We start from the raw sequence: 15,681 nt of genomic DNA, 5'->3' as shown, positions 1-15,681 counted from the left end.
ATGTTTTGACACGGTCGCCACCCGCCGTGGTTGCTCAGTGGCTATGGTGTTGGGCTGCTGAGCACGAGGTCGCGGGATCGAATCCCGCCCATGACGGCCGCACTTCGATGGGGGCGAAATGCGAAAAAACCCGTGTACTTAGATTTAGGTGCACGTTAAAGAACCCCAGGTGGTCCAAATTATTCCGTCATAATCAGATCGTGGTTTTAGCACGACCCATAACTTAATTTTTTGAAACGGTCGTTATGTTTCGATTCTTTGGCGATAACGTCACGCGGTGACGCAAGTGTTCTGTACTGCCGGTTGACTGAAGCACACGGTAATCCCGCGTTTCTAACCTACGCAGTCTTTCTCATTGAGCCTGTGCTACGGGCAGCGAACTTTCAAGACGAACTTCGCACGGCGGATGAAGGCGCGGCGGCATGACGTTCGATGTTCGCTGGCTTGCGCTACATGAAGCGAAAAAGAGGTGGTCGCCGCGTTTCTGCGAGCCGGTGCGCAATGTACAAACTACAAAGCATCTGTCATTGTCGGTGTTATTTCGGTTTCATAGCAGCCCGATAACGTGTAAATGTCTTATATGAACGCTTACCAATGGTTTCTATATAACCCTCGCAACACTTCTTGCCAGCCGTCAGCGGAACGAATATGTGCTGCTTTAGCTTGGCCGGAGCTGCCGTTAAGTTGTGAATGTTAAATTAAATTATGTGGTTTTACGTGCCAAAACCAGTTCTGATTGAGGCACGCCGTAGTGGGCGACTCCGGAAATTTGGACCACCTGGGGTTCTTTAACGTGCGCCTAAATCTAAGTACACGGGTGTTTTCAGTTGTGAATGTGGTGAAATGACATTTATAACGTTTCCTGTACATTATAGAATTAAAATAATAAAAACGTTAGGCAAGGAAAGCTAAAAAAATTAAATTATGGGGTGTTACGTGCCAATACCACCATCTGATTATGAGACACGCCGTAGCGGGGGCTCCGGAATAATTTTGACCACCTGGGGTTCTTTAACGTGCAGCTAAATCAAAGCAAACGCATGTTATTCAGATTTCGCCCCCATCGAAATGCAGCCGCAGTGGCCGGGATTCGATCCCGCGACCAACACATCATATATAATAGTCCGACTACTGCGTGAATCTTCAGTTTCTAAGTATTTACAAGAAAGTTAACCTTCAGATTGTTTTTTGTGTGCCTTTACTTCTCGTTCTGCAACCCGCATCTTGAGCAGTCCCCCATTGTGGGTATCGGACAGTGACTGGAACCAACAGCGTTGTCATCACGATGCAAAATGTCCAGGAACGGCGAGTGCTGTCCAGGACAACAGATTGGCGAGGTTAGGCTGGTGATTATGACAACGTGTAGGACCTCCGAAAATTTCGGGCGATGGGCCGCGCTGCACGTCTGCCAGAAATGCATGCAAACGAGCACAGGCGGACACTTCAAGCGCAACGTTTATTTAACAAGCAATACTCAAGCGTATATGAACACCACCTTGTCGTCATGCTAGCTTGCACTCGTACTTGAACTCGTACGAATCTGTGGCGTTCAATAAAAGGAGGCTCATCAACTTTATGGACGCTTTTACGAACTCAGAACAAAAAAAAAAGTTCTATAGGAGCGCAAGTGCGAGCATACAAATCACGACTCCAGTTGCAAGGAGGTTTCGATGAGTTTCAGGGGATAATGTGGCGCAGGTTGGCCACGATAGCGTCGAGTGCTGTGGTCAAGGGCGAGAAATATGCTAACAAAAAAAAAAAAAACGCAGAGCCAGCGCTGGGGTACAGACACTGACACTACACTCACGCGCCAAAACTTAAAAAAAAAAATCGCCCAATCATTCGCGTTATACAAATGAAACGAAAGCCGCGTGATTTTCCAGTCACGTTACACTTGAGAGTCCGACGTCAATCGCCGTGATAGCCTAGCATACAAACAACGGCATCAACATGGCAAACATAAAAATAGCGGCGAAGCTTCGGCGTTGCTGACTCAAAGTTCTCGATGTACCGCACTCTCCCAACGGGGCCAGCTCGGCGAGCTGAAACGTACCGCGATTCCTGTCGCATCGAGTAGAGTTCGGCACAAAGTTCAGAAGCCGTATGGTCGTATATGGGACTGCGCACATTTGCCCAAGAGGTGACGACTGAGGCTCACACACATCGCACGCTATCGCACACGCGTGGCTCAATGCACCTTACAACACAACACAGCGGCTAATGAAGGCCGTAAAAACAAAATACGAAGAAAGGACAGCTAGCGACACACACACACACAAAAGAAAGCACAGGGACAACGAGGAGATGAGCAGGCAATAGTAGGTGAAGTACAGTCAAAACCGCGTAGGTGGCACGCCAGGTCGAACAGAGCTAAGGTCCCTGTATGTTAAAAATACAGGGACCTTAACAGAGGCGGGCAAAATGCCTTCGCGATGCACAGAAAGGGTCGAGAAAGTTTCAGTAGAGCAAGCGACACTTGGATGTCGGGTTCATGGGTGACCCGATCGGGCAACCGAAAACCTTGCCGAAGTTGTGGCTGTCCTTGACCGCTTGGTTGCAGCTCCACTCCGGCACCTTGGCGTCCCTCAAGCTGCCCTCGCACATCAGGTAGCACATCATCTGCGACACGATTGAACGAATGGATTGAGTGCGCGGCTTTCCTGGTGGTCCGTGACTGCCTTCACCGAATGATCACTGCGACGTGCTCCTGCGATCCTTTATATGAAGGACAAACCGGCAGGTGCCTGAACGACGAACTCTATATGCACATAATAACAATGTGGAAAAAAAAATTGCTCATCCGGATACTCCGTTTCAGACATCAGGCGCTACGCAAGAAGTTCGGTCACGAAAATGTATCACTCCGCGCATTCCGTTCACGCTTCGCTGCGCGCCAACGGCGCTTGCTCGCACGAACATGCACGTGAGGCTGCCCGCGACGTGCTACAAGTAAAAAAAAAAAAAAAAAAAATCCGAAACGATGGTCCATCATGCATGTCATCGGAAAAGGCAGTGGTTTCTCGTAGCAAGACTTCGGGGAAAAAATGTGCGTTCAAGTGCAGAGAATCGAGAACCTGATTATTGAAAGCACGGCCGGCTCGGAAGACGCCAAGAAACTGGAAAACAACGTGGTGGCACTTTTTTGCTGTAAAAGGCAACACAAGAACCTCGGACGCGATGTATCCAGAGGTGTATAAGCGGACTCTCGCCGGGCACGAGTGACGAAGAACTCAAGGCAAGTATTCGCGCACCAGCAAGGTACACGATACTCCACGCCTGTATGCTCGGGCAATCGTCCGCGGCCGTGATCTATTCCCAAGGACCGCACGTTCGTTATTGCGTCCGCTTCCAGAGTCTCGACTTTTGATGCCGACCCTACCGCAAGTCGGTGGAATACTGCAGGACCTGCGGCAACACGGGACACCGCGGCGATGTCTGCCCGAGACCACTGCCAGCCTTCTGCTATAAATGTGGCAAAACCGATCCAGCTACCTGACCATGAGTGCAAACTCATGGTCAGGTCATGATCAGAAGGCCATGAAACCCCAAGCAAAGATTGCAAGAAAAGACAAACCCTACCCACCGCCATTCAACACACGACAGCAACGCATGGACAGGCTCAAAGCGAGAGACAGTCTCTGGAGCTCAGGCGGCGAAGAATTTCCCGGTAGGAATTCCCCGCGTGGGCATAGGACCCACTGCGCATGCGCTGTTCGCCTGTGCCGCCACCGCTAGAGAATGGGCTCCGCGCGAGCAACGCGGTCCCGTGTTCACGCTCTTTTTAGGAGTCATAAGATACGCAACCTGTGGAAATGCTTCGTCTAATAATGCTACTAAACGGGCTGCCCGAACAGAGGTTCAGCGCCGTCGCCGAAAAGACCCTGTCGGTCATAATCAAATTCTTGGCCACAATATATCGCGAGTTCAAAACACCTAAACAGCTGCGCTCAAATTTTGTATTAGGGAGTATCGTAATCGTCAGCGAATTTTTTTTTTGCGCGAAAGTGTCGGATGGCCCATTGAGCCAAAAAACGGGCAAGTTTGCACTCAGTCGTGCAAAGCTTAGGCACAGCGAAACTGTCGAACCTCAAGTCTTACTGGCTGCTACTGCTAGGTATTAACTTGGTTTAGCTTAACTACGCATGTAGGGAAGGTATTCTCGAGCGATCATTTTCGGAGGTACCTTCCCTTTCGCGACATTTCGCCTGACTACCGCTGGACGCGTCAGCGCCTACGAGCGACAGCGTTCCTGGCATGCCACAAACGCAGGCAGGCTAACCAAGGTTGGCACAGTGCCAAGAACGCTGTTGCTTGCCGACGCCGAACACGTTGGAGGCGAGCCGCTCGATATCTAGCGAAACTTGACATGACTAGGCGCAGCTCCTTTTATGGCAACGTGGGCGGCGTCGGCAGCAGCTCTGCACGTTGCCTCGTTGGTGCTGCTACAATTTCTTTCTCTGCCTCGCTCTCATTTTCTCTTTCCCTCTCCCGAGCATTGCGCTCGCCGCGCGCATGCTCTCCTTCCCTCTCCTTAACGTCCCCTGTCAAGGTAAGATGTGCACGGCACTGAGAGGAGGCGAGGCGTACACACACCGCTCCGCGAGGTGGTTGCTAGGCAACGCAGCTGACGTCATAGCTCGGCGAGGTTTTGCGGCAGCAGGCGACACTTTTTACGGTTAGCTAGAACAGCTTCGCCTGTTAAAAAACCGGCATGTGTCGTCTATAGCAGCGAAATGGCAACTAAAGTCGCATTGCCATTGGCTGCGACGCCACGTCCTGAGCGCGCCTCGACGGAACAGACCCAAGGTGGTTATGAAAAGTTTTTTTTTTAACCTGCTTGAGCAGACCGGTCGAAAGGCAACACCTGCCGCACCCATAATGCGCCCGGTGTTGCGTGAGGGCAGAGGGCATCAGCGCGACGCCACGTCACCCTCGCTATCGCTCTTGGATGCCTGTGTTACCCGCGCCTTGCTTGTCCGCGCAAGCTCTCGCCTGCGTTCTAACTGCGCCACCGTAAGGCCAAATCCAAACGCTGGCCCGTGAGGAGTTCATAACTCGAAGGGCCGCTCAGCGGCGTTCACATGGGCATTAATGCTTTCGCATTCAGAAGTCATAAGAAGTACTTAGGTGTCCTTGGATTTTTACAGCGAAGCTGTTAACCTTTAGTTAGTCTGTATTTTAGAGCGCCGCTCTTAGACGCCCGTTCCTGCGGCCAGCTTCGGCGTTGTGCCTTGTAACCGAGCGAACAAGCACAGCGAAAGGATGAAAGCGAACGCGGAGCGCAGCGGGTAATGAAAGACGGTGATAGCGAAGACACCGCGAGGAGGAAAACGGAGGAGGACGGTGCAGTGGAACAATGAGGCGGAAAGCGGAGTAGGAGGGCATGGCGAAAGCGTGAGAAGAAAAAATGTCACAGTTTCGCCCTAAGGGCGAAGCAATGAATGCGATAGCAACACAGCAATGTCATACGAAGGTGAGCGGCTTTGGTAGCAATATGAATTGTAGTAAACATGAGCTGAATAGCAGGTGTGCTGCGGCGTAAGTAGACCGACATGAAGAGAGACTCGATGACCACGAGAAGGCGCGTGTGAAACGGTGGTGTTGATGAGAAGCTCTTACCGTGGGCAGCGCGTGCGAAGGGACACACCTGTAGTGCTGCACTGCCGATCTGGGCAGCATTGCATGTGTAGCGTGCGTTGGAAAATGTGGCCCGACTATTACTAACTGAATGAACAAGCGTGGTGTGAGCGCGCACAAACAAACATGAATAGATCACACTGAATGACTGCAGCCAACGGCTGTCAAAACGCTGGCAGCGAGCGCATACGCCGCGCAGCGGGCGAAGGTACGTGCGGTCTATCGCTTCAACGGAAACTGAGCGGCGAATGCACGGCGCATAAAGGTCAGAGCCGTGTGGAGATAAGAGACTGTGCGGGCGAGCGAGCGACGAGCGCGGTTGTTGGCAGAGTAGAAGTGCGCTCCCCCCCCCCCCCCCCCCCCGCGCTCCCTCCGGCGCTGGCTTCCCGCTTCCTTGCTTGCGCGTGGGTGATTGAGTGCGTTCGCTCTCCGTGATAGCGCGCGTCCCCGCACGCTTCCGCTCGGGCATACGGCGCGCGGCGAAGATTTTATCTATAGGGAACCTCACGGCGACGGCGACGACGACGGCGACAGCGACGGCAGAAATCCGGTTGAAGTGTCCATATAATTGCTATCGCAATAAAAGCGTAGTGCCGCGCAAGACTGGCTTTGCGGCGACGATGGTTACGAGATGACGTCAGAGTAGCGCGCGTCGTCTGTATGAAAAAAAAAAAAGAAAGCGCTGCATGAGCGGAGGTCTGTCTGCGGCGGCTGCTGCATGTGAGTCGCGCGCACGCGTCACCCAACCGCTGCCTCTCGCTCCGTTTGCAACGTGCCACACGAGACGTTGTCCGCGCCAGCCAATATATCGCGAAATGAAAACGCGTACAAAGCTGCGATCAAATATTGCATTAGGGAGTATCGTACTCGGCGAAATTTATCGTGGCGCGCTCACGCCAAAAACGGCAGCTGGAAAAGCGGTTTGTAATTCCGCGTAACAGAATTATGTTTCTGGTATATTCAAATTGCAATCCGATGCTATCATGTCTGCAGGTTGTGTGTATGTCGTACTTTAGGAATTTTTTTTACGGATTTTACTTTGAGAAATTCAATTAGTTCAGTAACGCACTTGCGCTCGGCGGGGGGCATACAAGAATGAGGATGTATGCCGTGCTAACGGTACCACCAGCTTGCGGCCGCGGCCACTCAAGACAGACCTCAAACGGCAGCTGGAAACGGGCTTTCTCTTTCACTTCCCGCGCGATCGATTTACGTCTTCTCGTGTATTAGAATGACTTTCGAAGCTATCACGCCTGCAACTTTTTGTAAGTCGTATTCTAGGCACTTTCTGACGCAATTTACTTTTAAACGTTAATTTAGTTCAATAAGGCTTGTTTGTGCTTGGCGGACGGCCTAGAAGAATGAGGATATATGCTGCACTTCCTCACAGGTTCTCAGAGGACAAGTTCTAGTCAGCGCCTGTCCTTGATACGGTGCTTTTAAAGCTATGCGTGAGTTGTTGAAATGTTACTGTACTCTGACGAAGGCTGGTCCACCAGCCGAAAACGTTAAGTACGTCTTGTTTCCAAAAAAAAAAAAAAACTTGTCGTCGCATTCCTGCATCTATATAATATAGGCTTTTTTAGTTAATTTGTTTTGTATAGCTTGTTCCAAGCTCGCCTTACTCAATGCCCCCACGATGTGTCCCTGTAGGACATTCTTAAATAAAAGGACGTAACGCGCCAGCTGTGGCGTCACTGCTTTGCATTAGCGGCGCAGCTGCATCATTTCTAAAGCGCGCAGGAGCGGCCCTCAAAGCTCACTGACCTGGAAGAATGTCTGCTCGCGACCGAAACTCCTCAGATCCTGATTCTTTCGCTTGGACGCGACGCCTTTGAACGCGGTGTACACGATGTCGACAGCAGCGGACCGGTACACGGGATCCTTCGTCGAGCGCGGCATCTCTGGATTTGCCGTGTAGACGCACTCCATGCGATCCGTCAGCTCCGTCTTCTTCGCATCCACAAACTGTAACGGACACAGAGAGAGAGAGAGAGAGCAATCAGCAACACGTAATTGGCTAAAGGCCGATCCCTCTCCACCTAAAACGTGAATATCGAAATACGTAAGTGAGCACAGACGTTCCGACTTTTGACTTTTGTTTTTGTGTATAGGTGGGCACAATAAATGCATACCCACTTCCGCTCACCAACACTCGTTGCCACTGACTCAAGCTCCTACTTATAGCACCCAGACACACTCTCTAACGCTCACTGGCGTCGACACACGCTTTCGTTCGCACTTACCAGCCCATACTCGCGTCCACTAACTTTCCATGAACATTTGATTAAGACAACCCATTGTATTTGTTGAAACGTGCAAAAAAAAAAAAAAGAAAGACCGAGAAAGAACGAACGTAAATGATCCGTACGCCACAGGACGCCCTCTTTTTGATAAGCCTGCCAATACGCATGTACCCAGACCAAGTACTCCGGAATTCGCTAACGCTGCTTACGTCGAATCACATTCGCCGACATTCGTGCGCGTTTTTAAGCATGAAATGCTTTTAGCTCCTGCTGTCGGCGACCTTGCTTGGACCTTGAGCCAACAGTCAGAGCCGTTATAGGGGCATCATTGCGAGAACAAAACGAGATCATTTGGGCAACCAGTCAAAAGCTAACAAAATGTCGTCTCTGGCCCCCAACCCTTTGTACAGGACCGCATTACACACACTAGTTGCTGCCCAAACAAGTTACAAAAAAATTTGCTTTTGAGTTCTTCCTAATGTTTGTTCACAATATCACTCAAGCTGTTAATTCTCGTACACTAAAGTTTTATTTGTCATTTCCAATAGCGACGTTCAAAAGGCAGATGCAGGGCACCATACACTTGATTGTCATCTTTCGGCGCTGAGACATGGTTGCGTGTGCTCTTTTGAACGCCGGTGGTCCGTGAGTACCGCAATGGCCTCCGGGATTGGCACGTGCGCCGGCCAACCAGCCGGCTCGCGTAAATTTCGGAGGCCATGCTTCGCGGTGAGGGTTTTGTGTCGCCTCGAGAGATGGCCACGCTGCCTGGCGCCTCCTTCAGGCGCTTCTTTTAGCTGGGTGGTGCGCTCTGTCTCCCTGGCGTTTTTCGCTGCCTGTCGTGCCGCCTTCAGCCGTTTTATATGGACACTCCAAGCGTATTTTTGCCGCCGCCGTCGTCGTAGTGATGTTCCGCACTAAAGTCCAACGGCGATAAAATCGTCGCCGCGCGACGTGCGTTGTGTGTGCGAGTGAAAGCTTGCGAGGGTGAGCCGGCAACCGCAGTTTAATCTCGCGCACGTGAGAGAGGAAGGCGGCCGGAAGCGCACGGTCTTCGTTCACGCGCGAGGAACGGGGAGGAGGCGACGGAGACGGGAGGGGAGGGGGGGGGGGGCTGCTGCTCACGGAGCTATCTTGAAAGCGATCTGCGACGCGGCTGAAGTGTGCGCCCGCGGGTGCCTCATCTTCAAAGCGATCTGCGATGGGCCAAAGTGCATTCGCCGAGTGCCGGTAGCTTCGTATGCGCTGCGCTTTCGACGTTTAGTTCGCGTTGAAGCGAGAGCCAGCGCGAAGGTCAGTTTGCTCGCTGCCGCCGGCGCGCTTTCTCACTCCAGCGTTTTGACGAGCTCCCGCGGTCATCGAGCGAGATGTGTTAATGTTTACCGGTGCGCGCGTGACACCGTGCTTGTTTATTTAGTTAGTAAGCGAATACTTACAACTCCATATGGCCGATAAAACTACTATCCTTACTTCGTATAGCTTTCTACTAATTTGCTATCGCAATCGATGCTTCACCTTTCGGGCGAAACTGCGACATTTTTTTTTTCTTCTAGCTGGGCAGCGTCTACGTGGACCAGTGCACAGTATGGGATGCTGCGTGGGGTGCGGTCTGGTGTGGTGGGGTGTGTCGTTGCGAACATGCGTACACCCATTTTAAGATATGCGCCTAGTATCACCTCCAACCAATCTGCTTTGCCAGTGGCCATTTCATACTTACATCTACTCTCGGTTACGGGAGAGCCAGCCATTAAAAAAAATATTACTCTGCGTAGCCTTTGGTTGTTCTTTACAATTTTTTGTTATGCACTGGCTCCTTAATCGTTACCTTTGAATGGCTTTTAACTACTTTTATAACATTGCCTGCGTATTGCCTTTTCCCCTTCCATTCACGTGAATATATATTAGTTGCAACTTATTTTTCCTCTCACTTGTGTATCCCCTGTAATGTCTGAAATAGGCGTTGTGGGGACCATATAGATAAATAAGTAAAAATATAAATAAATAAATAAATAAATAAATAAATAAATAAATAAATAAATAAATAAATAAATAAATAAATAAATAAATAAATAAATAAATAAATAAATAAATAAATAAATAAATAAATAAATACGTCACTCACCCTCACTGTCGCCGACTCTCCTGGACACTCACGTTAACTGCCACTCACGACTCTTTAATATCCTCGTCCACACAAAGCTCTCGCCGCAAATAATTCCCATCCACACCCACGTCCAAGCGTACACCTCAGTGCTCATTGAATTCCACGAGCATGAAACGAGTGCGGAACGAGCCGTTGAGACAGCGTACTTTTGAGTGAGTATGCCAACCCTGTATGGGCTGGTAATGCGTGTCACAATTAAGCTACGCTGTTTTGTGATACCTCAGAATTCTCATTTAACTACGGCAGTGTAACCTGCATTATCGTTTCTGGCATGCCCGAATGGAGTTACCAGTTTTCAGTACTTTGGTAAACTACGTAATTTACCAAACCAAACTGATTAAATCACGAAACCACTCAAACCAGACTAATTCAAGTTTGGTTTGCTGAGAACGAGACGCACAGTGCCCCTGTGTGTGGGTGGTTTCGGCGACCGTTCCTTGTCTCTAATGCGCTGTGATTTACCGATGCATGCACCATTTTTCTTTGAATGAACACACCATTATCCCATTCGACATACGTCGAACTCGGGTAACTCCTAAGCAGGTGGTCGCGGGATCAAATCCCAGCCGCGGCGGCAGCATTTCGAAGGGGACATATTGCAAGAACGCCCGTGTACGTTCATTGGGGGCACGTTAAAGAATCGCATTTGGTCCACATTAATTCGGAGCTCCCCACTACGGCGTGCCTCGTAATCAGATTGTGGTTGTGGCACTTATTAACCCCCAAATTGAAATTAAGCTGACTGCATTGCTAAGAAGCGCTAGCTTGGCAGGGATTCTAGAGGCGTTCTGGAAAGCAACTTCGCCAGGCTTGTCAATGAGATTTGGAACTGCACTAAGGATGCCATTGTGAGGGGAATAAGAATAACGAACCTCGATGTCTATTGCAAAAAGCAGATAACTTTGCGTTCGCGTTAGCCCCCAGAAAGTTAGCATATTCGGAATTCTGAAAGGGGTCGTCAGTGGTCAGCTATTTCATTTGTTGCTGCAGTAAAACGCAAGTGGTTCTTGCTAAGTTGCTGTTTCCGACGCCGTAACTCTGTTTCCAATAAGCTTTGTGGTTTTGCCACGAAAAATACACCTAGAAGACTGCGCTTCTTGTTTATATTGCACGCAGTGTAATTTATCTAGGTTCAGACGTTTACACCGTCGCTTCGCATCGTCTTTCACCTTTTGTAGAAAAAACTGTCACATTCGGTGAAAGAGCTAACAGCGGGAAGTGCTTTAGACTTACATAAATATACGCTACATGTTTATTTATGCCTCATACTCGTATACAAGTTAGATGCTATACTATTCAACCGGAAAAGTTGCTCAGACCAGTCTCATGTTCCCAACTGAATTTCCCTCAGATTTCTTTGCTGAGAATTGCAAGAGGCGCAAGCAACAGCCATGAAACATTTCGTTCACGCCTTTGTCTGAAATGTTCTCAGAATATGAAAGAAGTGCGAAACAGTATTAGTGCTCACAATCGGAAAGCGATGTAATTTTACTGGTGCCACTCTTTACGGGCAGCCCAGTGGTACCTGTGAAAGTGCCATTACTAGGCCTTACACCACGTGTTGAAGCATTTAACTTAACGTGAAGAAGAAACGTTGGCGCACCCGTGCACAGTTAGAACACCGTCCGAGGAGTTCTAGCACAACACTACACTTTCTCATCGCAGTCATTGCCTCCGCCCTTCGGTCGCGCCGAGTGTTCTTTTAGCTGCGACTTTCCAATTGCTAGTAGGTACAGCGGGGGCGTGGCACTGCGGGTCACGTGACTTCCGCTTAACACGTGTTGTCATGGCAATTAAAAAATTAAATTAAATTATGGGGTTTTACGTGCCAAAACCACGATATGATTACGAGGCACGCCGTAGTGGGGGACTCCGGAAATTTGGACCACCTGGGGTTCTTTAACGTGCACCCAAATCTAAGTACACGGGTGTTTTCGCATTTCACCCCCATCGAAATGCGGCCGCCGTGGCCGAGATTCGATCCCGCGACCTCGTGCTCAGCAGCCCAACACCAATGGCAATCGTGGAGCTCCTAGGTGCCTAAGGACATAATCGCTTTGGGACTTTGAGGCACTGGCCTGCGCGCGCGGCGGCTCCTAGTTACTGAGCGTGGCTCTTTTATCTCCGGGACCGGGCGCAGCGAGCTTGCAGAGCACAGATCCTACGTGCGTAGGGAGCGAGTCGTTTAGGGCGCGTTGAATGTCTGGTGGTGTCTGGCCCACGCCGGCCGCGCTTTGTTATTGTAGCGTTTGTTCTAGTGGCGGAAAGTCCTTCGTTTCTCTATCGCACCCGCTTGTCCTCGCGCCTGTGAGAGAGAAACGATGATATTCTTAAATAAACGCATCACTGTTTTGATGATCCAAATATAATCTCACTATCAGGGAGGGAGCAGTCTACCTGACTGGAGCAGTATTTTTATTGCGATAGCAATTATATGGACACTTCAACCGGATTTCTGCCGTCGGCGTCGCCGTCGCCGTGAGGTTCCCTATAGATAAAATCTTCGCCGCGCGCCGTATGCCCGAGCGGAAGCGTGCGGGGACGCGCGCTATCACGGAGAGCGAACGCACTCAATCTCCCACGCGCAAGCAAGGAAGCGGGAAGCCAGCGCCGGAGGGAGCGGAGGGGGGGGGGGCGCACTTCTACTCTGCCAACAACCGCGCTCGTCGCTCGCTCGCACCGTCGCTTATCTCCACACGGCTCTGACCTTTATGCGCCGTGCATTCGCCGCTCAGTTTCCGTTGAAGCGATAGACCGCAGGTACCTTCGCCCGTTGCTGCGGCGTATGCGCTTGCTGCCAGCGTTTTGACAGTCGTTGTATGCAGTCATTCAGTGTGATCTAGTCATGTTTGTTTGTGCGCGCTCACACCACGCTTGTTCAATCAGTTAGTAATAGGCGGGCCACATTTTCCAACGCACGCTACACATGCAATGCTGCCCGGGTCGGTAGTGCAGCGCTACAGGTGTGTCCCTTCGCAAGCGCTGCCCACGGGAAGCGCTTCTCATCGACACCACCGTTTCACACGCGCCTTCTCGTGGTCATCGAGTCTCTCTTCATGTCGGTCTACTTACGTCGCAGCACACCTGCTTACTTAATCAGCTCATGTTTACTACAATTCATATTGCTACCAAAGCCGCTCACCTTACTTCGTATGACATTGCTGTGTTGCTATCGCATTCATTGCTTCGCCCTTAGGGCGAAACTGTGACATTTTTTATTTGGGGTGTTGCTACGCTGTGGAGCGCAGCGTAGCAACACCCCAACGACCGCCGCTTCGCGTCGGTGCCCGGCACTGCGGCTTCCGCCGCAGGACCGGGGTACAAACGCGAGCAGTATCCGCTTGTTTACACCACCACTACTGAAAAGATTTCCGCCACTACAACAAACGCTACAATAATAAAGTGCGGCCGGCGTGGGCCAGAGACCGCCAGACATTCACCGCGCCAGTAGCGCACCCAGGATCTCTGCCAGGGGGGGGGGGGGGGGGTTGACAGTTGGCCAATACCATCTAAACAGCACTAATTTCGATTTCATCACGGGAAATTGTCAAAAAAATGCGCTTTTTGCGAGTGTGCAGACGATTGCGCATCTTACATCTTAGTTGCAGTACTCAAATGCGTAAGGAAAGAAAAGGGGTTAAACAAAAGGGGGGGGGGATTAAGTCGGCCTCAGGGGGGGGGGGGTCCAACCCCGGAATCCCCCCCCCCCCCCCCCGTCGGTGCGCCACTGCAACGCGCCCTAAACGATTCGCTCGCACGTAGGATCTGCGCTCGGCAAGGTCGCTGCGCCCGGTCCCGGAGATAAGAGAGCCACGCTCAGCGGAGACCAGTGCCTCAAAAGTCCCTAAGCGATTATGTCGCTAGGCACCTAGGAGCTCCACGATTGCCATGACAACACGTGTTAAGCGGAAGTCTCCGCTGTGCCTACTAGCATTTGTAAAGTCGCGTTCTTTTACGACCTCCCCAGGCCGTGCCGAAGCATGTTTCCCACGCAGGCAATCGCGTCCCCTTTGCGCTTAGGCGTCGGGCCGTAGATTTATCTGCTCACCTTTCGTTCGATCAGCCGCATGGCGGCCTCTCCGATGGTGGTGCCCAGCGCGCCGTAGTTGGCGGCCTCAGTCGACTGCTCGCCGAACAGGGGCAGCTCCCCGTACAGCGGCGGGCCTCGCAGGTTCTTTCGTATCGAGTTGTACAGCGTATAGCCGTGCTTGGTGCGTAGCCACCACACGTAGTGTGTGGACATGTCGCTCCAGTCTTCCTCGGACATCATGCGCCTGGTGTTGGCCACAGTGCGCCAGTTGGTCACCAACAAGTCGGTCATGTCGTCCATGTTGTCCAGCCGCTGGCGTAGATTGGCCTCGGTGAAGCGTTTGCGGAAGAACACCAGTTCCTGCGGGTGACGTCATCCCGTAACGCGTCATATATGTATATACCAATGCGCGCATAAATTATTCCATGTACTCGCTTACTGGTGTAAGGTTTTGGAAAGCGACGTAATCCTGAACAACGTATTTCCCTATTTTCGACAAAAAACAGCAGCGCTAATATCGGCTGCTGTTTGTCAAATATCATCTTTTAACAACTCGCCCAAGCTTCCCCCTACTATTATTTGCATTCTTTATCGAAGAGAAAATCCATGTTAAACCGTGACAAACACACCGGCAATGTTAATGCCATTTAAGCTTCGTAATGCGATTAAGTATAATGTTGGGTCTACACGTTCATTGATAATGACGTTAAATGCCGCGGTATGATCGGTGCAGTGAGCTCAATAGCAATCTTACCATAAAAATTATTTAGCGGTTGATAGTACGACAACTACAACCAACTAAAACATTAATATTTATTAACAGCGAAGCTGTTTAAGCCAGCCGTAGTTTGTGGTTCGTGGTGCGTATCAAGAAACTGCCGCGCCGTAGCCATGATAACCAGGAGGGGGAGGAGGAGACCGCGTGCATGCGCACGGTGGTCTCCTCCTCGCCAGCTTCCTCCTTTCCCAACCCCCGCCTCTCTTCTCTCCGCGGCGCGCTGAGCCAGGAGGAAAAAAAAAAGCAGGCCGATTGATATCGAGCGGCTAGCCTCCAACGCGTTCGGCGTCGGCAAGCAACAGCCTTCGTGGCACTGTGCCAACATTTGTTAGCCTGCCTGCGTTTGTGGCATGCAAGGAACGCTGTCGCTCGTAGGCGCCGACGCGTCCAGCGCTAGTCACACGAAATGTCGCGAAATAGGGAAGGGACCTCAGAAAATGATCACTCCAGATCGCTTCCTACATGCGTATAGTTAAGTTAAACCAAGTTAAGACCTAACAGCAACGAAGTTAATACCTAGCAGTAGCAACCAGTAAGACTTGAGGATAGACAGTTTCGCTGTGCCTAAGCTTTGCACGACCGAGAGCAAGCTTGCCCGTTTTACAGCGTAAGCTGTTATGTGGACTCATTCTAATAGCCGTTTCGGTTCGCGTTGTTGTCCGCCGCCGCCGCCACGTAACCGCTATCGCCCGAAATGCGAAAAAAAGTACCCGGTCTCCGCCGCGATCGAACCCAGGCCCGCTGCGTGGGAGTCGGATACTTTACCACTGAGCCACGCAATCGCTTGCTATCAGCGTCAGAAAAAGGCCCTATAAACGCGCCCTAG

At 51.0% G+C, this 15,681-nt stretch overlaps 1 protein-coding gene across 1 annotated transcript; it reads right to left on the bottom strand.

Annotated features, from left to right (window-relative positions):
- Positions 1-2,457: 2,457 nt before the first annotated feature.
- Positions 2,458-14,290, bottom strand: LOC119433345 (neprilysin-1-like). The gene is made up of 3 exons (XM_049658302.1): positions 14,096-14,290; positions 7,405-7,605; positions 2,458-2,619 (listed from the first exon to the last, which is right to left on the bottom strand). Exons 1-3 carry the CDS (start codon positions 14,288-14,290, stop codon positions 2,458-2,460), a joined length of 558 nt encoding a protein of 185 aa, XP_049514259.1.
- Between the last annotated feature and the right edge of the window lie 1,391 nt (positions 14,291-15,681).

Source organism: Dermacentor silvarum, chromosome 11, assembly GCF_013339745.2.
Source record: "Dermacentor silvarum isolate Dsil-2018 chromosome 11, BIME_Dsil_1.4, whole genome shotgun sequence".
Taxonomy (NCBI): domain Eukaryota; kingdom Metazoa; phylum Arthropoda; class Arachnida; order Ixodida; family Ixodidae; genus Dermacentor; species Dermacentor silvarum.
The sequence above is the reverse complement of the archived record's forward strand: the minus strand, read 5'-3'. Positions and strand labels throughout refer to the sequence as shown.